Raw genomic sequence first — 24,731 nt, 5'->3', positions numbered from 1 at the left:
TAGTGTATTGTCACAGCAGTAACTTCAATCCTCTAGATGTGTCCATTCAACACATCATATGCTATTTACTACACTTAGAGATTCAATCTAGCCTACACCTCTATTTGACTGCACCTTGCAGCCATAGCAGCCTACCTATAAAACAGGCAGCACCTATCACTCTTTAAAGTACCTGCCATAAAAGCCTTCATGGAAGGCCTCAAAAGAATCATTCCCCCCCCAGAGTGCTACCCTCACCTGTGTGGAACCTAAACATCGTTCTCACCAGACTAATGGGGCCTCCCTTTGAACCTCTCCACAAATGTGAACTTCTATTCCTAACATGGAAAACTGCTTTTCTTGTAGCCATCACTTCCCTCAGAAGGGTCAGTGAAATAAAAGCACTTACCATTCAAGAACCTTTTCTGCAAATGCACCATAATACGGTTGTTCTCCGTACTAATCCAAAATTCCTCCCTAAAGTAATTTCTCCCTTCCACCTACACCAATCTGTGGAACTACCCATATTCTTCTCTCAACCACAGATAGTTGCAGAAAGAGCTCTCCACACACTAGATGTCAAACGAGCCTTACTCTACTACATCGAGAGAACACAACCTCTTCGTAAAACCAATCAATTGTTCGTTTCCTTCTCACCACCACATAAAGGCAACCCCATCTCCAATCTGGGATAGCTAGGTGGAATGTCAAATGCATTCAAATTTGCTACCACAAGGCGAAACAAACGCTATCTGTTCCCCCTAAAGCCCACTCTACACGCAAGATAGGGGCTTCCATGGCATTCTTAGGGAACATCCCCTTAGATGATATCTGCAAAGCAGCTACATGGTCACCACCGCACACTTTCACTAAACACTATTGTGTAGATGTGCAAACTAAGCAACAAGCTAGTGTGGGCCAGGCTGTACTCAAAACATGGTTTCAAACCACTGCAACAGATACTGGGGGTCGCAGCTAAGGATGGGTACTGCTATATAATCTATGCAGTGTGTAATCTGCAGCTCATATGCCTCGAACGGCAAATGCTACTTACCAGTATGCATCTGCATCTGTTCTTGGCATGTAGAGCTGCAGATCTACACACGCCCACCCGCCTCCCCGGCTACCTGTATCTGTTCCAGCTTATCTTATTTAGATACAACACACATGGGCATCTTTACTGTTTACTACGCTCCATTTCCCTGCTGGCGAAAAACAATGTGATGATGGAGCCGAAGCCCATGCGCTATACGATCAAAAGGAGGAGTCACCTGCAAACATCCGGGCCCAACACTAGATGGCGATCTATGCACAGTGTGTAGATCTTACTTTATAATGACAACCACGGTGGTATGTGATCTTTAACAATACTATGTCAAGTCACATGATAGGCTAACGTTTTGGAGAAAAATGGCTTTCTTGTTTAAATGTCTCTGTATTTGTATTGTTACTTTTGTCTCGGAAGATGACTGAGTTAGTGGAAAGCGATAGACTGGTATGAGTGTGTTCTCCAGGGAGCCATTTTCTTGCTTATTCGTTTAAATGTCTCTATGCCAGAGGCTAATGGGGTCTGTCAAGTTACTTCACTGGGCCCTTAAAGTGGTTCTTCAATGCCTACTCCATGAGTACTGTTGCTATTTTATTTACTGAAAGCAAAAGTCAAATGTCAACAAATGACTTGCATATTATCAGAACCATGTATGTAAGAGGGGTTGCTGTTTGGTTCCTAAACATAAAGGCTGGCAGTTTGATAAGAGCACATAATGGCCAAAGGAAAAAATGCATACGTTAAGAGGAACGTATGGGATTAATGTGGGAAATAATAGCTAAGATATTGCCAGTAAGGGTTGATGCTGCTTTTTCAACTGGTAAGTCTTGAAAGGCAGTTTTTGAAATGGAGACTGAGACGAGAGCGAACATTTATCAAAGGACTTTCGCTAGTATGATCAAAGTAGATGGAATGAACCAGACATTGAAGCTGTGCGGGACTTCTGAGTATTGGCTTGTGGACCTATGATTGTATTCCATGATATGGATCTAGTGATCATTTGAGAAATGTAAAGGTGGGGTTGGCAGGATATCAATTGCTTTGAAAACGTGATTTAGTAGTTAACATATGCTTGTAGTTTTCCAACAGCCACCATTTTTTGTTATTGTACTGAAAGATAGGGTTATAGCTTGGGAGATTACAGTAGATCCTAATAGTATATCGGTCCTTGTCCAACAGTTGCAAAGATTAGAGGGATGTGAGTACACTATTTCAGTGTGGTTTTCTGATGGCTACATCTAACTCTAAGATTCCTCTCCTTTAGAATATACCCAAGTGCTGCTACTCTTGCATGTCGGCAAATTTAGTGCTGACTTTTTCACCATCTTAAGTGATAGAGCAGTGCCACACATAGGAGCCACCCTCTGTACTGTGACTTTCGTTCCTTCATTACTTCCTCTTTTGAAGCTGGCTCAGAGTTCTACTCCCAATGTTGTCTGCCTCTTGATAATTCCGAATGTTGGACAGTGTGACAGGAAGAGTCCGCCGTCCCCCCCCCCCCGCCCCCCCCCCCCCAAATTCCAGGATTCAAGCTGATGTTGGACACGAACCCAAAGGACATAACGTTAGTACCTGGGCTCTGTCCCTATATGAAGTTTTGTTAAACAAGTGTTCCCTTATGCACCTGAAGGTAGTCTGAGCGCTTGATATAATGTACATAGAGTGAGAAAGTGCCATCTTTCTTGCATGGTATGCCCCCACTTTTTGCTGAATTGCTGATGTACTTTGACTGTGCCCTGGGCTCCTGCCAATCAGTTGTCAGCCCCCGGTAAATGGTACCATAGGTACCCAGGGCACTGTGACCAGAGAAGGCCCCTAAGGGCTGCAGCACTTGTGCCACCCTTAGAGGCCCTGTACCCTGACGCACACACACTGCCTTTGCAGGCTGAGTGTCTTCGTGCAGAACAAAACAGTCGACATGGCACACATCCCTGTGTGCCATGCCCACAAACACACTTCCCTGGCATACCTCAGTCACCCCTCTAGCTGGGTGCACTATTCCAGTGGTGAGGGTACAGGTGCATGAGCCCTGTACCCCTCCAGTACCCAGTTCCATTCCTTGGCACTGTAAGTGCAGTGCTGCCATTAAGAGTATATGGTGCTGGGAGGTCGTCAACACGAACTCCACAGCACCATGATAGAAACAGTGAAGACAGAAATTTGGTATCCAACTTCTCGGCTCATTGAACACACACTGCCAGTGTGGGATTTAATGTAAGATGCAAGACAGAGGGCAACTTAGAGTTGCCCCCTGAACCTAAATTACAATCCACGTCCTATCTGAGAGGCTGCCTAGGCTGCCACCCAGCAGTCATGTTGCCGGACCTCTGGGTAGAGTGCCATCCGCTCTTCTGGGCATGCAATAATGCACGTCCTTGGCGAGGTGCTAGGTCTCCTCCCCCAGGATGGGCAGGGGGAAGCTTCAAAGGCATGCCACCTTTGTGAGCCTCCTCAGACCACTTGCTGTACTGAGCAACTGATCCCCACCGGTTCCAGCCCCCACTCTGGCGGGAAGACTGGCGGGAAGGCCCAAGTGAGGAAAGGGGGTGTGCCAGCCTCTGCCAACCCCACCCCTCAGGTGGGGGAGGTGAGGTGAAGCACATCTCTGTGCTCTTGCCATCTTGAAGATTGGGAGCCCTGCCCAATCAGGACTAGGCTACTGCCCCCCTCCCACAGGAGTGGCAGGATAGGGGGTGTACCCACGCCAAGGAAGGGACCCATTGGTCCCTGCCCTTTACCTACCTGTAACACCCCTAAATTTACTATTTTTAGGGGCACCCTGAACCTTCCTTCCTCAGATCCCGAATCCAAAACAAGCTAGAACAAGAAAGATGACCTGTCGTGCAGCTGATAACAAGAGGAAGACACCAACTGGCTTGGCCCCAGCCCTACAGGCCTGTCGACCCTCAAACCTGCTCCTGCTAAACCCCGGCATCTCCTGTGGCCAGCAACCTCAAACCCCGGAGGACCTGACTGCCTTGTGACTCTAAAAGATTAGGACTCCCACGAGCAGTAGTTCTGCTCAAAACAAGTAACAAACCCCTGGTGCCAGCCAGGAACCGCGACTCCTGCACACTCTGCACCCGCCAAGCCTGGCCTGTGCCGGAGTGGACAAAGACCCCGAGGACGTCCCCCCGGCTACTGTGACCACCACTATGCTCCTGACACCTGCAGCCTCAAAACCAGGGACCCCTCCAACCGCGACCAGCAGAGGCTAAGATTTCCCGATGCCAAAAAGGCACTCCGGCACCCTGCAGCCCCCTGTGCCCAACTACTGGGTGCCTACCTATCCTACAGCTTCCCAACTCACCTCTCGAAGTGGTGGTCGCACCTGAAGAATCTTCGTCCCTGAGCTTGCAGCCTTTGTCTGTCTTGTAGCTTCTCCGTTGAAATCAATTGAGCGCCCGACGGCTCAAAAGCACTCTGCACCCAGCCGCCGGAGTGCCCCTGGGAGTGCAACATCTATCCTATTCTACTTCCTCACTTGGCCTGTGTAAGTAACCAGCTCCCACAGCCGCGTGGCCTGCCTGCTAGCAGCCACCAGTCAAAGGCCCCCTGCCCGTCATAGGTTAACATTGGGCCTAACTCTCTCTGAGCCTGCCTGCCCCTGTGCCATTGAGGGTGTAACAACTGTACCTACGTGACCCTGGGAGACCCCTGAGTCTATGCCCAGAACCTTAACTCTGCCAGTCGAGTACTTACCTGAAAACCAATAACTCACTTTTCTTCCATAGGGTAACATTGACTGGTTTCACTTGGAAATTCTGCGAAGTGTCGAGTTTTGAAACTTTAAAATATTCACTAAAAATCAGACGAACCACAAACTAAATTACTCGCCTGTTTTCAGGGGAGATCCTAGTGCTGGATCTTGGTGCCCAACACTGACCCTGAAAAGTAATTAGAAATGTTCTTACCGATAACTTGATTTTCCTCCATAGGATAACATTGCCTGGTTTTTGCCAGAAATTCTTCAAAGTGTCGATTTTTAAAACCAATATTCCTTAAAAATCGCCTGTGTAACGAACGATTTCTTTCAACTGTTTACAGGAAATGCACCAGGGCTGAATCTAGGATCCAACCCTGAGTAAGAAAATCATACGCAAAGTAACTGAAATTGCATTTACTTAAACTCCCATTGAGCTCAATGTTATAATTGTCTGAATTGTGTTGCCCATTGCAACAACTGTAACTATTGCATCTAAAAGTCTATTGCTTATTGAAAGTATACAACTACAGCATTTTATTCTGAGAAAGTATTTTGATACCTTTTGTTGGTTCTAAAATAAAACTACTATATATTTTTATACACAACAATTGGCCTAGAGTTCAGTTATTGAGTGTGTGCGACCATTTGCTGACTGAGTGTTTACAACAAATGCTGTACACTGTCCTCTGATACTGCCTTACTGCTCGACCAAGCTACCACTTTAGAGAGTTAGGTTATATTTAACTTTAACCTCAGCCAAACCTCTGGGGACTGTGGACTCTGTACATCCTGTACCTATTTGGGAACAGTATATACAGAGCCACTTTCTTACATAGAGCCCAAGAAGCTGTGGACCACCTCCAAGTTGAGGGATTGCTCCTTCTCTAGCTCTTGTGCCAAGTATTTCTTCCACAGCAAGTTTTCAGTTAAGTCAAAGTCCAGAGTGCATCTGAAGCGCGAAAAGACCAAGTAGGACTCTATTTCTAGGTTGGTCCCTGCATGCTCTGAATTTCCAAGGCCATCGTCTACTTTGCAGCAGATAAAGGTCTTCAAAGAGGCCAAGACGCTCACTGCTCCCTCTGGAGTGTCTTGGAGCCACATGGAGACACCAGCCCAGCTTTCTTTGGACTGTGGGCCCCTACCTGGTGCTGATTATCTCAGCTGGCACCCATGACTGATCTGATCCAAATGTCCAACCTGGAGCTGACATAGGCCCACCCCACAACTGTTGGTGCTGACATTGGTGAGGTGCAACGACCCACTCTATAATACAATCCCCAACCTCTTCCATGTCTGTACCATTTTAGGGTTGAGGCCCTTTGTCGTTTCCAATTCCAACGAAGTCCGAGGGTTCCAAAACATTCCCCAAAACAATGAATGACCAGGTTGCCAAAATATTTCAACTTAACACTAATGTAACTCTTTTGATCTAGAGTGCTAGGAGGTTGGATACATCTATGCTTCTGCAAGCATCTAGAAGTTAAGTTAATCCAAATGCTTTCCCTTCTGCGCCTCCAGGCCAGGATTCAAAGACTCATTCGGAAAGAAATCATTTACTTCAGCTTGCCTAGCCTAACAGTCTTTGAATGTGTTCTGTCTTTTGGGCCGCCAGACACGTGCTATAAGACGAGGCCAATTAAATCTTTCAGGCTGTTGCAGAGTAATTCAGGTAACCTTTGCCCAGACCATCCAGGATACGCAGGATGTGGCAAAATGTTTTATATGCTGTCTTTGACATCACACTGGGTAGCACGGTAGGCACTAGCCTAGTCCTCAGGTGGCTTAGCTGAATGGATGCAGCTGGATTTTCTGGGAGATACTCAGGCATCCCTGATGGACATGGCCTTTGTTTACTCTAGCTTTTCGAGGAGGTTGACAGTGGTAGATGGATTTAAGGATATCCCCGTTATCGCTCCGTACATACGGTTGCTTTCACTGGCCTGTGAATTTCACCAGCAATACAGGAGCATTCGAGGTTATTCAAAGGGCCAGGCATATGGTCTGCAGCAGCCCTCACAGCCAGTAAAGCAAACTTTAGCACCTCCTAAGAGGGATCTTGGTAGCCAAAGTTGGCTCTCCAACTGAAACCTCAATCCTCTACCTTTTCCCTTGCCACATTGGCCTCTAAGCTGCTCTTAATTCCCCTTGCGTAGCAACACTCAGTTGGTAAGACACAATTTATTTTTTTCCTCTACAGCCGAACGCCTTTACAGATCATTCATAGGGGATATGCCCTACCTTACATTTCATCTGCTGCATGCATCCCAGCTCACATTTTGTAGGACCGTGCCATTCTTTTGTAGTGGGTAGATTTGCTCCTAGTTCAGGGGGGCATTCAGTGTGTGCCAGACTCAGCAGAACGTGAGTGGTGTTACTCCCACTACTTCCTTGTGCCAAAGGACTCCGTGGTCAGGCCCATTCTGGATCTTCAGCCTCTGAATGCCTTCTTATGGAAGCACACATTGAAAATGCTGTGTCTGTGCTCTGGACCCAGCGATTGTATTGTCCTTTGACTTGCAGGATGCTTATTCTCATGTAGCAGTCCTGCAGTCTGAGACTTTGCCTGTGGTTCATGGTGGGGTCTGCCACAAACCACCATTGGGCAAGGGAGTGCCCCATTTCTGAAAATGCCTTTGATATTTTGCCCCCAAATGAAAATATGAAATGATATAGGCAATTTGGTGCTATAGGTCCAGTCTCGAATCGTAGCTTAAGCAACAGACCAAGAAATGAATTTCCCAGTAGTCCCTGTAGTCTTATGTACAATCATGGGGTTTGTAAGCTGTTGTCTTAATGGGGTACTTCCTTTACTGCATGGCTCCTAAGTCTAGAGAACAAAATTCTGGTTTAACAGAACATTCAAAAGAAAATCCTATGATTGGGTATGTTCAGCATCTTAAAATGGCTGAGTGCGCATGGAAAACGTTATGCTCGATTTGACAGATGAGGATTTTTTTCATTCATATCACAAATGTTGCTGTTTAGTTTTTATTTACTGCTTCCTTGAAAAAATGTGATCTTAATGCGTAATTTACCAGCCACCCTGATCGGTCACAGCGGAAACTTCCAAGATGACTTTAGTTTGGAAGTTGAAGCTTGTCTGGGCAGCATTGTGCTTGGCACTGTTTGAATGGTGAGGCAATCCTCACAATTAACTTGTCCGGTTTCAGTGCTGTCTGTGGGTGGGGATTGTCTCTCACTGAACTCTTAAATTGAACAGTTTTCCTCTGTTAATCTTCCATACCAGTGTGCGCAGGGTTAGCTCGTAATAACATCTTTTTTCTTTTCTAGGAATGGCAGTCATCAGGAGAGGTATTTCTCTTAAATGATTTAAGACGTTTAACAGCATATAATTTATGTACATGCTTAACGTCCTCCTGACAAAGTAACGTTTTGTTACTCTTAGTAACTTGTAGACTTTAGACACATTAGGGCCAAGTAAACTTTCACTGTTAGTGCTAGATCTGAGGGTACAGTCACTCTTGCATCATTGACCATCTATTTGTCTACTTGTTTCTATTACTTAATAATTTGGTTCAGCAGGATACTTGCATTCATTTTCTGATTGAAGAGCCCTTGCTCCATGTATTTTGTTTATCTTGAGTGATCTGCAGCTATTCTTCTTTAGTTAAGGCTTTTTTTTCTCAGTGAAACAACCTGTCAGTACTTTTCTAAAGAAGTTAGCAACACACTTCTAGAAGTTGTTTGATCAAACATTTTGAACTTTGTATGCGTACTATTTGGTATTTTTCATCGAATGGAATAGGGTAGTACTTAGGAATAGGCATAGAAGGACTAATTGATAGAGAGGGGGCAATTTGTGGTTGTATACAACACTCCGTGGGAGGAGGCTTGTTTCTGCAAGGGATTTAAAGTACTGAGATGTCCTAAGAAGGGATAATGAGGTGCTCCTCGAAGAGGATGTCCTTTATTTCCTTTTTGAATTGCAGGACTGGAATGCCATTCCGGATGTCATGCCGGTTGACCTTCATTTGGGTCGTCTGTATTAATGCAAGGATGCTGGTAAGCAATGAATAGCTGACATTCAGCTCGAGTACCATGGTTGAACATCCTTTCCAAAATCTGCCTTGGGACAGTATAAATTCACTTAAATGGTGTCCTTGACCAGAAAAATCAGCAGCTACCTCAGACATCCCTTACAGTATTATGCCACACATTTCGAATATCGAACATCTAAAACACAAATTGCATGTGGCGGAAGTAGTTCAAGTGATGCTCTGAAACATTGGGCTGAAAGACGCATGGAAAATGGTCCATGACATTCCTCCAGGTTCCCTCCTCTGATAGTTTATCTGGAATTTAGATCAGGCTAATCTCATAGCTAGGTAAGTATGATGGAATAAATCCAGAAGAGATGCCTCACGAGTAATTGGGGTATAGAACACTTCCTTTAAGAACCCCAATAACTTTAGTCTTAAAGAGTTCGAGGCATGTGGGCTGCTGAATTCATATCTGTGCATAGATCGCCGCCTAGTGTTGGATCTGGATGTTTGCACGTTGTTGTCCTGGAAGAGTCTTCGAAGTATCCTGAGATAGGTGACTCCTCCCCTGGACCACAGTGCGCATGGGCATCCTCTCCATCCTCAGATTGTTTTTTTCCGCCATTGGGTTCGGATGTGCTTATCTTGACTCAAGTTAGGGAAAACTTTTTTTCAGGCCAAAAGGCCTTTAGTTCGCGTCGGTACTGTTCCCGATCGGTATCGACAGTTACTTGTTAGTTTACTGACTTCAAAAACAACTTTTTCGCATCATATCCGACCATCGACCCCACATCGACGATGGAATCGAGGACCCCATTCAAGCGGTGTCCTGTTTGCAATGCGAAATATCCCCATGTCGACGTCCACCCGGTGTGCAACAAATGCCTTTCACCGGATCACGACGAATCCACATGTATGGCCTGTGCCCGTTTCCGATCCAAAAAGACTCTCCGGAATCGACGAGCAGCGAGACTTGAAGCGCAGCAAGCGGCACCGGCCCCAACCAACATCTTCAGCGCCGAGGACGAAGATGTGGAAGGCGTGGAGAACCTACCCTCCAGCCCCGCTTCCGAACACGATTCCGGATCGGAAGACATCGAAGAACACCTCTTTCACAAGGAAGAAGCCAACACCGAGGTAGGAGACTACGATGAGGCCTTAGGGGCCGAAGAAAGTAGCTCCGGTGACGAGCAAGGCCTACCCGTACAGACGGAGGATATCCCAGTGCGTCAGTCTATGGCTCCGGTCGAAGGATCGCCTTCGGGCCTTACCCAAGACCTATCCTGCAGTTTTTCGGCCCCACCCTCTGGCCCGGCCTCGGACATCCAGCGAAAGCCATTAGTACCCAAAACGACTGGTTTCCCTTCCTCGAAACCGAAACCAATAGTCGTATCGGTTCCACAGAAACCGAAACTGAAACTGACACTGGTCGGATCGAAGCCCACTACACCTTCGACGCCAGCCAAACCCGTCGGCACCGACCGCACCAAACGGGACTTCGGTGCCGAACTCGCAGCAGCCGACGTCGGCGCCGACACACGGAAAAAGGCCATCGGTACCGCCAAACCGCCTCGGCACCCGGCACCGAAACAATCGGCTTCGGCCACGAAGGTCAAAATGGCCGCTGCGTCGCACACCACTTCGAAAGCAGCACCTAAGGCCCAATCATCGACGCCGTCGACAGCTACTACCTCTCCTCGACGACCCCGTGGCCCCGAAGAAGTCCACGCCTGCCTCTACAGAACCGCTCGGCGCCAAAGAACCGTCGCCGTTCCAGGTGCGAAAAGTTGCAGCGTCCTTGCAACGCATCAAAGAAAAGGCAGCCCTCCAGGACACGTCGGGCTCCGAGCCGAAAAAAGCTCAAATCTTCTCCGGCAACACCCAACATCACTTTTGGCCTGCCGCCATCCACGGCGCCCAAACTGTTTGAAATCAGAACACGTGTCACCCAAACTAAGATCACACCTGCCGAACGCTCTACTACGGAGACATCACCGTCCCACATCATCGATGCCGACACCGGCAGAATTATGCTCCACAAGCGGAGAATATCTTCCGAGCAAGCTTTGGACTCCTACCGGATCCCGCTAAAGAAAAAGCTGCCAGCGGATTCGGAACCAGTTCTTTACGAACGTCTCCATACCTCTTACCCAGATCCACAGTCCTTCTCTCCGACACCCTCCGAAACCGACGTTTTGGAGGACTACATGGGTGACGACGTCCCCTACCCCAGGGAGATGGACCCTGAAGGCCAACAGGACCCTGATCAGGCTTGGGATGACCCTGTAGACCCGGGTGCAGCTATGGATACACAGGACACGCAGCTATATGGCGCGAAAACGTCTCCCACAGAGGACACTGCCGTCTAACGCCCTCATTGAACGTGCTGCGGCCAATCATGGTGTGCAACTCCACTCTGACACAATCGAGGACGATTTTCTAATGGATACTTTCGCATCCTCAGAAAGGAATATCAAAACTCTGCCCTGTTGAAGGGTGTCCTCAAACCAGCAAAGGACATTTTCAAAGAACCCACCAGGGCAAGAGTAATAAACCCCAGGATCGACAAGAAATATGTCGGCGCCTGGGGACCCTACGTACATTAGAGGCCAGTTGCCTCTGGATTCCATCGTAGTCGCTAATGCTCGCAAACGGGCGCACTCGCAGACAACTGGTGATGCTCCGCCCCCGGACAAAGAGTCCATGGTGCTAGAGACCTCCGGCAAACGGGCTGCAGCCCAGGCAGCTAACATGGCGTATTGCCAATACCCAGGCGCTCCTAGCTCGCTATGATCGCGCACACTATGACAGATTAGAAACCCTACTCCAACATCTCCCTGACTAATACAAAGAGGGAGCAGAGCTCCTCATCAGGGAGGGACAACTCCTCACGAACGCATCCATTAAGTGTGCACTGGATGCCGCAGATACAGCTGCCAGAGCAATAAACACCAGCGTCCTGCTACGACGACACGCCTGGTTACGAATCTCCGGATTCAAACCTGAGGTTCAAAATAACATCCTCAATCAGCCGGTCAACCCCGACTACTTATTCGGTTAGAAGTTGACACCACCCTAGAAAAAATTAAAAAGGACACAGACATTGCAAAGTCCATGGGGTCTCTCCAAACGCAGACCTTTCGGATTGTCTCCTTTCGTCGCCCCGGAAATAGAGGAGCAGGCAGAGGACAGGGGTCACAGCAAACCTACAACAAGGGCAACACACAAAGTACCTACGATAAAAACACCCGGGGTGGATATCGTGGCTCCAGCACAAAGGGCAGAGGACGCGGATACGGCAATACCAGGTCCTCCCCCAAGAACAAACAGTGACGCCCTCTGCCTTCCTCCCGACCACATAACACCTGTCGGGGGAAGGCTACAAAGGTTCCTGTCCACGTGGAACACCATCACCACGGACAGGTGGGTCAAAGATATTATCAAACACGGTTACTGCCTAGAATTAACCTCCACTCCACCCACAATACCGCCAAAACACCGTCCTATGTCCTCAGAGCACTTAGCGCTATTACAGCAGGAAGTGCTAAGTATGCTGAAAAAAGGCGCAATAGAGGTCATACCCGTCCACGAGCAAAGTACGGGGGTGTACTCCCTGTACTTCTTAATACCAAAAAAGGACGGGTCACTCAGACCTATACTAGACCCGAGACCCCTCAACCGCTACATTCTCTCAGAGCATTTCCACATGCTCACCCTACAACAAGTCCTCCCGCTGCTCAAGCAGGGAGACTTCCTGGCCACACTGGACCTCAAAGATGCGTATTTCCACATACCCATTCACCCCTCACACAGAAAATATCTCAGGTTCACTATTCAAGGGCAGCACTACCAATTCAAGGTTCTTCCCTTCGGCGTGACAACAGCACCCAGAGTTTTCACAAAGTGCCTAGCTACAGTGGCTGCACATCTACGGAGGCAACATATTCACGTCTACCCTTACCTGGACGACTGGCTTGTTCAGGCACAGTCAGCCCAGCAATGTGCCAGCCACATGTCCCGCACCATTCACCTCCTTCACAATCTGGGATTCTCACTAAATTACCCAAAATCACATCTCCAACCAGCACACGTACAACAGTACCTGGGTGCGACCATAGATACTCTGGCAGCCACAGCTCAGCCAAATTTAGTGAGGATCAACAGCATGCAAATGCTTATTTCAAAGTTCACACCCCAACACTCCCTTCCTGCGCGAGTGTTCATGCAGTTGATAGGCATGATGGCCTCCTGCATTTTCATAGTCCCACACGCGAGACTACATATGCGCCCGCTTCAGGAGTGCTTAGCACGTCAATGGAATCAGGCTCACGGGCAACTAAACGACGTAGTGTTGGTGAGCGGTCGGGCATACAACTCTCTGCAGTGGTGGAATCCACAAAACCTTTGCAAGGGCCGACCGTTCCAAGAGCCTGTTCCACAAATAATACTGACGGCGGACGCGTCTCTCCAGGGATGGGGAGCTCATGTACTCAACTACACAGTGCAGGGACTATGGACAATACAACAAAAGATGCACATCAACCTTCTAGAACTGATGGCAATCTTCCTGGCAATGAAAGCATTCAAAGTACACTTGTGCAACAAAGTCGTGTTGATCCGGACGGACAACATAACTGCCATGTACTACATACAGAAGCAGGGAGGAACACACTCTCCACAGTTGTCTCATCTGGCTCAGAGCATGTGGAAGTGGGCCATTCAGAGGAACATATTCCTCATGGCGGAACACCTCCCCGGCAAGGACAACCAGATGGCGGATCTGCTCAGCAGACACAGCCAAGAGATGCACGAGTGGGAGCTACACCCGTCAGTACTCCAACCGTACTTCCAACAGTGGGGTAATCCAGAGATAGACCTATTCGCCACAAACGAAAACGCAAAATGCCAAAGCTTTGCCGCCAGGTTCCCACATCCGCAGTCGCAAGGCAATGCAATATGGATGAACTGGTCCGGCAGATTTGCGTACGCTTTTCCCCCAGCACCATTGATACCGCTGGTGGCACGCAAACTCAGACAACACTCCCTGACACTCGTCCTCCAACATGGGCACGCCAACCATGGTACACCACCTTTCTCGAACTTTCCGTGGTGCCGCATCAAAGGCTGCGGATCAAACCCGCGCATTTGACGCAGAACCATGGAGAGATTCAGCACCCAGATCCGCAACAGCTGAACCTGGCAATCTGGCTCCTGAAGTCCTAGAGTTTGGCTACCTAAACCTGCCACCTGACTGTATGGACATCATTAAGGAAGCTAGAAGACCCACTACCAGAGCTTGCTATGCAGCCAAATGGAAAAGGTTGGTAATTTATTGCAATAACAATGACATTAACCCGCTAGACGCATCCATCCAAAACCTAATTTGTTACCTCTTACACCTATACTGATGCAATCTGGCATACACCTCAATATGTGTCCATTTGACCGCAATATCAGCCTATCTCCAGAACAGGCAGCATCTCTCTTTATTCAGAGTGCCTGCCATCAAAGCATTCTTGGAAGGACTCAAACGACTAATTCCTCCAAGCCACCCACCAGCTCCAATGTGGAACCTCAACTTGGTCCTCACACGCCTGATGGGTCCACCCTCCGAACCTCTACACTCATGTGAGATTCAATTCCTCACCTGGAAAGTAGCTTTCCTGATAGCAATCACTTCTTTAAGAAGAGTTAGTGAACTCCAGGCACTAACCATTCAAGAGCCATTTATACAGGTTCACGCCAACAGGGTCGTACTACGTACCAACCCCAAATTCATGCCCAAGGTGATATCGCAGTTCCACATAAATCAAACTATTGAACTGCCTGTTTTCTTTCAAAACCCACAAACTGTCGCAGAAAGAGCACTCCATACACTGGATGTAAAGAGAGCCCTCATGTACTATATAGACAGGACTAAAGCCTTTAGGAAAACAAAACAACTTTTCGTTGCCTTTTCCCCACAACACAAAGGCAACGCCATCTCCAAAGCAGGTATAGCCAGATGGATCGTTAAATGTATTCAAATTTGCTATCAAAAAGCTAAACGCACATTAACGATTCCCCCACAAGCCCACTCAACACGTAAGTTAGGGGCCTCCATGGCTTTCCTGGGAAACATTCCTTTGCATGACATATGTAGAGCAGCCACCTGGTCCACTACACATACATTTACCAAACACTATTGTGTAGATGTGCAATCAAAACAGCAGGCAGCTGTAGGACAGGCTGTTCTCAAAACTCTTTTTCAGACCGCTGCAGCTGGCACTGGTAGCCGCCGCTAATAGAGGGTACTGCTATATATTCTATGCACAGATATGAATTCAGCAGCCCACATGCCTCGAACTGAATATGCTACTTACCAGTATGCATCTGTTTTTGGCATGTAGGGCTGCTGACATTCATATCGCCCACCCTCCTCCCCGGCGCCTGTAGCAGCTGCAGCTCTCAGAATTACTGTAAGCATGGTCATTACTTTCTGTATCTACTCCATCACTGCCACAATGACGAAAAACAATCTGGGGATGGAGAGGATGCCCATGCGCACTGTGGTCCAGGGGAGGAGTCACCTATTTCAGGATACTTCGAAGACTCTTCCAGGACAACAACGTGCAAACATCCGGACCCAACACTAGGCGGCGATCTATGCACAGATATGAATGTCAGCAGCCCTACATGCCAAGAACAGATGCATACTGGTAAGTAGCATATTCAATTTCCTAACACTCATCTAAAGTCTTGTCGAATTGGTGTTAAACTTTAGTCTCTTAACCTGTTAATGTAACTTGGCCAAAACCGTTTCACCAAAGGTAATTCTTGGGGCACTTTTTTCCCCTTACAAATCTTTTTCCTGGCAATTGCAATAAAGGTACGTACAAAACTATGCACCATAACATTCTTTGACTTCGCCATCGTCTCATCAAACCCTTCTGTCTGGAGCACCTTTTTATTCCATTTCTTATGCATAACATCTCACCAATGGGAAGTTGAGTTGGATGTCGGTGTGTAGCCAGAAATTATAATCCGTTGTGAGAGCCTTAGTTGCATGAGTTGACTGTTTTTGCAGACTGCAAAGCCTCCAGCCCGACTCGCCAGCATAACCCTGGTCCTTACTTTGGAGCACTTTGCCTCCTAGTGTACATGGATTGTGGCAGCGGGCATACCTTTCCAGTCTGTATGTCGAGCTGTCTATCTGAACCCAACCATCCCCACACTACCCAAGGAACGTATGAATGGACCACTGACCAACAAAAAAGTGTCATGGGCACAGAGCTTTAACACTTTAGATGTTGAAAGGGAATATCCAGTCCGCTAGATGCATGCAGTCTTGCCTTGCTTGGCAAGGTCACTGTTGCAGGGGGAATCTGACCCGTTTGAGCGATGGTGATGAATCTAGGTTTACTGCTGTTCGTAGGAAAAGATAGTTAATTTTTGTTCTGGTTTAGTTTAACACAAACACTTAGCATCCAGATTTGTATGCAAGCAAGACATTGCTAGTAGAATTCTGGCCTCTTTTTGTTGAGGAGTTGTGGCTGATATGGTCTAATGGTATTGCATCCTGCGGTTTGTGCATTTCCCCTCATGTTAGCACAAAAAACTTATGCATAGCTTAGTAAAGATTTGCATGTATTTATGGTGACTTTTTAAATCAATTGTACTTTGATGTCTGAGGGACACTAAAGTGTACCCCCATTTTGGGTGGCTACTACTCAATTCGCCCATGCAAATGGAGGAGGTGGCAGCAGGGTTGTCAACCGAAAAGTTCCACCCTGTTCCCATACCTGTACCTAAGATGTGTATAAAGGCTGTCTCTTGTATGCGGCTTACTAATAAACTGTGGAACCCATATCTATGTGCTGGTCAAATGGTTACTTCCTTTCGATCAAGCTGTGAATATTAATCTGACAACCGAGCCAGCATGTACATTCCTACTGTTGCCATCGATGAAACCTCTTTGTTGGCTGCAGTGAGGTTTCAGCGGATTCCCTTTATTTATTTTAAGTTAATTTTCGTAGCGTGTGTTGGCCGTAGATGCATATGCTTAGCATACTCCTGCCATCTACTACTGGACTCGGATCTCTACAAGCTGTTTTTCTTCAAAGTTGTTCTTTTGGTCACATGGTAAAGTGGCTCCTATAGCCTGTACGGAGCCTGTTCATCGGCTCCTTTGTTTTTTTCCCGCCATCGGGCTCGGATATTTAGCTCGGAGCTCCAGGCCCTTACATTAGAAGAGCCTGTCTTTCAAGTATTTCCAGCGAAATCAGTATTTCATACTAACCCTAAATTTCTGCCAAAAGTAGTGTGAGCTTTCCACACAAATCAAATAATTGAGCTACCGGTTTTCTTCCCTAATTTGGATTCTGTAGCAGAGCTCTAAGCACTTTAGATGTTAAAAGGGCTTTACTGTATTACATGGAAAGAACCAACTCTTTTCTCAAAACACAACTTAGTGGCATTTACAAACACACAAGGATCTCCAATATCCAAAGCAGAAATAGCCAGATGGATAGCGAGATGTAATCAAACTTGCTACAAAAAAGCAAACTTGAGTCCTAACCGTAACTCCAAGGGCTCACTCCACATGCAAGAAAGGAGCCTCAGTGGTATTTTTAGCAATCATCACTGGTGGATATTTTGTAAAGCAGCTATATGTAATAACCCATATACATCCACACTATTATGGTGTTTTAGCTAATCAACAAGCTAAAGTGGGTCAAGCTGTATAGAATACTTTTTTTAAGCATCGAAGTCAAACAATAGCTTACCATCGCTTATGGGGAGCACTGCTTTACCTCCGATGCTAAGCATATGCATCTATGACGCATGCTACGAATGAAATATTACTTACACTGTAAGCATCTGTTCAGTGTGTAGTGCCATACATTCATATGCACCCACCCTCCTCCCCAACTATTGGTTGACTTATATAATTACTTACTAACCTGAGCATTACTATTCATTTTCATGCTCCTCTTTTCTGTCACTATATTGCTCCTATCCTTAAGCTCACCTGATTAACTAAAAACAGTCTAACGAAGGAACCGATGAACGTGCGCGGTACATACTATATAAGGAGTCATTTTACCTCTAGACTGAAAGGACTTTTTCGAAGAAAAATTACTTGTAAACGTCAGAGCTCAACACTAGGTGGCAGGAGTATGCTAAGCATATGAATCTATGGCACTATACACTATAAATAGATGCTTACATCATAGATAGATGCTGTAGATCCCATGCTTTGCATACTCCTCCCATCTAGTGTTGGGTCTGGATGTTTGCTAGTTTTTTTTCTTCGAAGAAGTCTTTCCAGTAACCAGGTAAGGGGACTCCATTTGGTGGTGATGCGCATGGACTCCATTGTTTTTTTTGTTTCCGCCATCCGGTTCGGATATGTATTGCTGCGCTCCTTTTCGGAATCGGTCCTCTGGTTCCCCTCTGCGCAATTCACTGTCCCCATGGCACAAAGAACAAGACTGTGACGCGTCTGCTCTCTTCGACGAAGATTCAGAACAAGAGGAAGTCTCAGCGGCATCTAACTCCGAGGCAGAGTTGCAGATTGTCCTTGAAGACGACGATGTGCCGCAGGGACAAGGGGATGTGAGTACAGAAGAAATCAACCACCCTTCACAGTCCCTAGAAAATCTAAGTCTTCGGCACCACCTCTGCCTTCAGGCCAAGGTCTGCACCGAGAAGAGGTTTCGAACGCTCCACCTTCCGGCTCTGCACCAAAACACTTTGACAAGCCTTCTGGCTTGGGACTGAGTCGGCCAAAACCCACTTCTGAGCCAAAATCTTCATGCGCTATGCATAAAATGGGCGCGGAGCTGAAACTCTGGACACCGAATCCAGAGAAGCAACCCTCGGAGCCGAAATCTTTAGTGCTGAAAGGACGTTCCAGCTCGGCACTGAAAATGAAACTGCTGCTAGTACTGCAACCGGATCCAAGCATGGCGATGTACCACCTAAATCGGATCCGAAACAAACTATTAATCTGGATACTGTGCATATTCATGCTGAACCGCCATCCAAACACAAGCTTCCGGATGACAGCTCTACAATTCCATTGAAGAAGAAACCTGTGGGAACTAGTCCTTCCCACATACTACCATCTCCTCCTCCGTCTCCACCATAATTTGATCCCTTACACATTGCACCTAATCAGTCTCCTCTACCTCACTCTGATTCAGGTGACCCTGATGATGACCGTCCCCAATAGATTCATGGATGGATTATGCCATTGATCCTCCACAAGATATAGACCAGATCTTTACCCTGCCAGACAATCTCCACCTGATAACAATCTGTCATATCAGGGTCTCCTTGATAGAGCTGCACACTACCGCTGGGTAGAGCTCCATAAAGAGTCCTTAAAGGAGCATTTTCGATTTGAAACTCCAGCAACACATAAATCTAGTCAGACACTGCCTTGCTTAAAAGTATGTTAAGGCACACAGACATATCTAAAGATCCTGTACGTGCTAGGGTCCTCACTCCTAGAGTGGATAAAAATACAAACTTTTCCCCAACAGACCCTATTTTTAATTAAGGGGCAGTTACCATTGGACTCTGTAGTGGTATCCAATGCTCGAAAGCGAACTAATTCTCAAGCGTCTGGGGATGCTCCTCCCCCAGATAAGTAGTCGAAACTGATTATTGCTTCTGGCAAACATGTAGCTGCGCAAGCAGTTAATCATTGGCGTATTGCTAACACCCAAGGTCTCCTTGCAAGATATGTTGGAGCCCAATAGGGACGAAATAGAACAGCTTGTTCCGTTACTCCCGGATGAGCATAAGGCCAAAGCACAAGTTTTAGTTCAAGCAGGTAAACTAATTTCCAACACTTCCATCAGATGCGCTCTAGATGTGGCCGGTACTGCAGCTAGAGGGGTAAATACTAGCATCCTACTCCGGAGACATGCCTGGTTACGTGTTTCAGGGTTTGGACCTGAAGTCCAGCAATCCATTCTAAAGATACCATTCGGTAAAAAAGACCTCCTTTTGCCCCTGAAGTTGAACAAGCGCTCAAATGATAGTTTTAGCTAAATCCATGGGAGCGCTCCAGTTTCCCTCTAACTGCTTCCTTTTGGTGCTCCTTTTACAGGGGAGGGTCCAAATCCCCAGGGACAGACTAAAATACTTTCTCTTACAAAAACACTTCCCAATCATCTTTTACAAGAGGATTTTTCAGAGGAGGCTACAGGGGAAATAGTCCAAGTAACAGAGGTAAAAAACCACACCCTGCAATACCCCTTACCCAAATAAAGTGACTTCCCCACACTTCCCTCCGATTTACTCCACACGTGTCCGAGGAAGACTTCAAGACTTTCTCACCATTTGGGAATCAATAACAACCGAAAAATGGGTGATTGGAATTATACAATATGGTTATTGCCTGGAGCTTACCAAGAACCCTCCAAACATTTCACCTCAATGACAAATTGTCAACAGACCACCAGCACTTGCTTCATCCAGAAGTGCAATCTCTATTACTCAAAGGGGCTATAGAACCCCACTTCAATCCCAAGGGTCAGGGATTTATTCCCGTCACTTATTAATTACCAAAAAGGATGGTTCATTAAGACCTATTCTAGATCTCAGAGTTAAATACATACTGTCAGATCCCTTTCACATGGTGACTCCAACAGGTACTTCCTCTTTTACAACGTGACTGTCTACTCTGGATCTAAATGACTCCTACTTTCACATTCCAATTCATCCAGCTCCACGCAAATACCTCAGATATTATAGTAGGCAAACATTACCAGTTCAAGGTGCTTCCATTTGGCGTCACCACAGCCCCCAGAGTGTTCACCAAATGTCTGGCAGTAGTAGCTGCTGATCTCTGAAGACAATGTATCCATGTCTTCCCTTACCCAGACAACTGGCTTATCAAAGCGGGCACTTACCAGAACTGTATACTTCACTCAGGCAATAGTACACCTACTTCATCAGTTAGGTTTCACAAACAATGTGCAAAAATCTCATCTGTGCCGTGCACAAGTGCTGTCTTAACTAGGACAACATGTCAGCGATGTATTATCTGCAGAAACCGGGAGGAACACACACTCCAGCTGTCACGCCTGGCACAAAGCATTTGGAATTGGGCAGTTCAACACAATTTATCTCCTAGCGGAACACCTTCCAGGAGTAGACCATCAAATAGCAGACCTGCTCAGACGCAGGCAACAAGTTCGCGAGTGGGAACTTCATCCCCAAGTTGTTCTTCCCTACTTTCAACAATGGGGATTTCCACAGACGGATCTGTTTGCTACAGTACACAATGCCCAAACTTCACATCCAGGTTCCCACACAGTCTATCCAAAGGTAATGCTCTATGGATGAATTGATCACGGATATGTGCCTATGCTGTTCCGCCTCTCCCTCTAATTCGATTACTGGTTTGGAAGCTCAAACAAACATCCCTCACATTGATCCTAGTAGCCCCCACATGGGCTCGTCAACCCTGGTACACCACCCTGTTAGAACTGTCAGTGGTGCTACATCAAAAGCTACATCTCACACCCAGTCTCCTCACTCAGAGCCATGGAGAAATCCGACTTCCAAATCCCACAGAAATCAACCTAACGATTTGGCTCCTGAAGTCCTAGTTTGGTTATTTACAACTACCACTAAACTTTATGAATATTGTCAAGGAGGCTAGAAAGCCTACAACTAGAGCATGTTATGCGGCAAAATGGGAGTGGTTTGTCATCTTTTGTAGCAACATCGATCGACTTGATGCCTCTGTACAAAACATTTGTTACCAGTTGCATTTACGGCAATCTGGATTGGCTTACACATCCATTCGGTTACACCTAGCAGCTGCATACTTGCAAAATAGGCAACACTTATCACTATTCAAAGTACCAGTGATCAAAGCCTTCAGAGAAGAGTTAAAAAGGGTGATACCACCAAGAGTTCCCCCTGCAACAGAGTGGAACCTAAACGTACTCCTTACAAGGCTAATGGGTCCATATTTTGAACCAATGCACAATGTCGATTACAATTCCTCTCATGGAAGGTTGCTTTCCTCATAGCAATAACTTCACTAAGGCGAGTTGGTGAACTTCAGGCATTAACTATAGAAGAGCCTTTCTTTCAACTTCACAAAGATAGGGTGGTTCTTCGAACCAATCCTAAATTTCTGCCTAAAGTAGTTTTAGCCTTTCACTTCAATCAGTTGAGTTACCGGTGTTCTTTCCTCAACATGATTCTGTAGCAGAGTGAGCTTTACAAACACACATGATTTTAGATGAACTATACTATATTATGTTGAAAAAACTAAATTTCGAAAAACAAAGCAACCCTTTGTTGCTTTTTCTCCACCACACAAAGGCGCAATCCCATATCTAAGTTGGGTATTGCAAGATGGATTGTAAAATGTATCCAAACATGTTATGCTAAAGCAAAACTAACTCTAAACCCCTAGAGCACATTCAACTCGCAAAATGGGGGCTACTATGACTTTTAGGAAATGTTCCCCTAGCTGACATCTTAAGACAGTAACATGGTCTACACCGCACACATTCACCAAACACTATTGTGTAGATGCGTTTGCGAGACAACAAGTAAATGTAGACCAAGCAGTACTTGAAACACTATTTAAAACTACAACCACTACAGGTTAGCCACTGCTTGGGAGTATACTGCTATATAGTCTATGTAAAGCATGTGATCTACAGCGCACATGCCTTAAACGGACACTGTTTCTTACCCAGTAAGCATCTGTTCTTGCCATTTAGCGCTGTAGATTCACATGTGGCTACCTGGTCTCCTGTGGTGGTTGTAGTTCTCAATTTACATACATGCATGTACTTCTATAGTCTTTACTACTAACTTCATTCTCACCCTCTGCGGGAAAAGAATCTAACAATGGAGTCAATGCCCATGCACATTATCGCCGAAAGGAGGAGTCACCTTACCTCGAGACTGGAAAAACTTCTTTGAAGAGAAACAATTTGCAAATATCTGAACCAAACACTCAATGGCAGGAGTATGCAAGCATGGGTATCTACAGCTCTACATGCCAAGAACAGATGCTTACTTGGTAAGTAACATTTCCTTTCCATTACCTGGGTGACCCTAAGCCTTCCCCTCCACTATCCCCTTTTCCTAAGTTTTGCAGCGTGAATCTTTCTGGATTCACTATGCTGTGCATTATTCCGCGGTCTAGTGGTTGGGCCCGGAATCGTAGCTTGTTTTTTTTTTTTTTTTTTTGTGTGGCTCAGGTCTACGTCCCATTTGGTGTCATCCCATGACATCAGCGTGCTTCCTCCGGAAGCTCCCACCTTTGGGCGCCATCTTCAGATTATTTTTTCCGCCTTTGGGTCTGGATCGTCTCGGAGGAGTTCCAGAGTTTTTGGGGAAAAAGGAGAAGAAATCAAGCAGAAAACCATCTAGAAGGTGGGGTTTTCATCTCACAACCAGGAACACCGAGCCGAGACAACTAAGGAGAGTAAGATAAAGAACTCCGACGTTCAACGGAGAATGCGCACACAGGGGGCTCCCTCAGCGCAGGTATGGACAAAACCCCATTCAAATTTTGCTGTAACTGCCACCACAAATAAGCGCAAAAGGACCAGCACCCGGTCTGCAAACTCTGCCTGCCAATCGACCACGAGAGCAAGTATTTCAACGCCTGTTCGGCATTCACCCCCAAGAGTGAGGGAAAGATAAAGGAGAGCGAACTACGCCATACAAGGCCAAGGAGAACCTCCGCCGCTCCGGGACTTGGGCCGCTCCGGGACTTGGGCCGCTCCGGGACGGAAGAGGACAACATCGCCGAGGGACCAGAGGATTACACGGTCGTAGAGACCGATAAGTCGACAAAGGAAGTAAGACACGTCGACCCCCTAAAAACCCATACAGACTTTCGAACCACAGCCAAAGTCCTCGAAATGAGCACTGGCGTCGCAGCAGTCGACCGCCACAGCTGCGTCCATGGACAAACAGCCCAGCGGATCCTTCGTAAAGGACTCACAGCCGGCAAAAACTCAAGAGCAGCCTAGGTCGGAGCACACCCCCAAAAAGGTGCGCTTGACGCCGAAGGAAAAAGCCGAAGGCGACTTCGACGTCAATATCCACGTCCGCTAATAGAAGCGCCGAAACTCAACGCCGAACAGGCGGCCGAAATGGAGAGGAAGAATAGAAGGCTTGAGGCCGAAATTGAGTATCCTCCAGAGGTAGAGGCTTTTCGAATAACGGATGAGCAGATGCCTCATCCCTTGGAAGCCCTCGACGGTTGTCGAGGTAGAAGTCTGAGTAGTTCGCCGCCGACCCGCCAAACTCCAGAACCTGCAGAGCAGCAGGACGAAGAGGGCTTGTATTACAAGGAAGAAGGCAGAGATCAACAAACTAACTTGGAATAGACTCCCTCGACGGCGCAGGACCTGGATTGGCAGGAACTTGACGCCGAAAGCCCAGAAGAAGCCGTAGTCATCAGTCGAGGCATTTGCCGCCAGACGACATTGGCATCTGCAACATGGTCATCAAGAATGCTGCAGCAACGTATGTGGTCAAATTAGAGGAAGAAAAACCAAGTCTGCTTCCTCTTAGAAACCCTGCTCCTCACTCAAACTAGGAGCCAATTCCTTCCCATGCTCCCAAGTGTACTGGACCAGGGCAGGGAGGCTTTAAAGGAGCCAGCAACCTGCAGGTCTGTCACCCTTAGGACAGAGAAATATAAACATTCCTCGAAGGATCCAACATATATCCAGGGATCCGTACCGGCCGACTCCATTATAAGGGCGACAGCCAGAAAGAGGGCCAACATTCCCACAAACTCAGGGCCACCTCCAGACAAGGAGACTAAGAGGATAGACCTCACAGGGAGGAAAATGGAGAGGAATGCAGCAATTCACAGGCACATTGCGAACTCCAGTGCCCTAATAAACAGACATGCGTACCAACACTGGCAAGAGGTCGGACAGCTACTCAAATAGCTCCCAGAACAATAACAGCAGAGGGCAACACACGTGGTGGAGGAAGGCAAGAACAT

The 24,731-nt window shown here is 46.9% G+C and overlaps 1 protein-coding gene across 12 annotated transcripts in view; it reads left to right on the top strand.

Annotated features, from left to right (window-relative positions):
• LOC146786091 (eukaryotic translation initiation factor 4 gamma 1-like) overlaps positions 1 to 24,731 on the top strand; it is a 1,219,153-nt gene that overhangs the window by 315,579 nt on the left and 878,843 nt on the right. For 6 of the 12 annotated variants that reach the window (XM_085635569.1, XM_085635564.1, XM_085635567.1 and 3 more), the window contains one exon: positions 8,025 to 8,045. The exons of the other annotated variants lie outside the window; for them this stretch is intronic. In XM_085635569.1, the coding sequence (XP_085491695.1) occupies positions 8,025 to 8,045 (21 nt within the window). The remainder of the gene's footprint in view (positions 1 to 8,024; positions 8,046 to 24,731) is intronic. 12 annotated transcript variants of the gene reach the window in all.

Source organism: Triturus cristatus, chromosome 11 (genome assembly GCF_964204655.1).
Source record: "Triturus cristatus chromosome 11, aTriCri1.1, whole genome shotgun sequence".
Lineage (NCBI taxonomy): Eukaryota > Metazoa > Chordata > Amphibia > Caudata > Salamandridae > Triturus > Triturus cristatus.
This window is presented reverse-complemented; position numbering and strand designations above follow the sequence as displayed.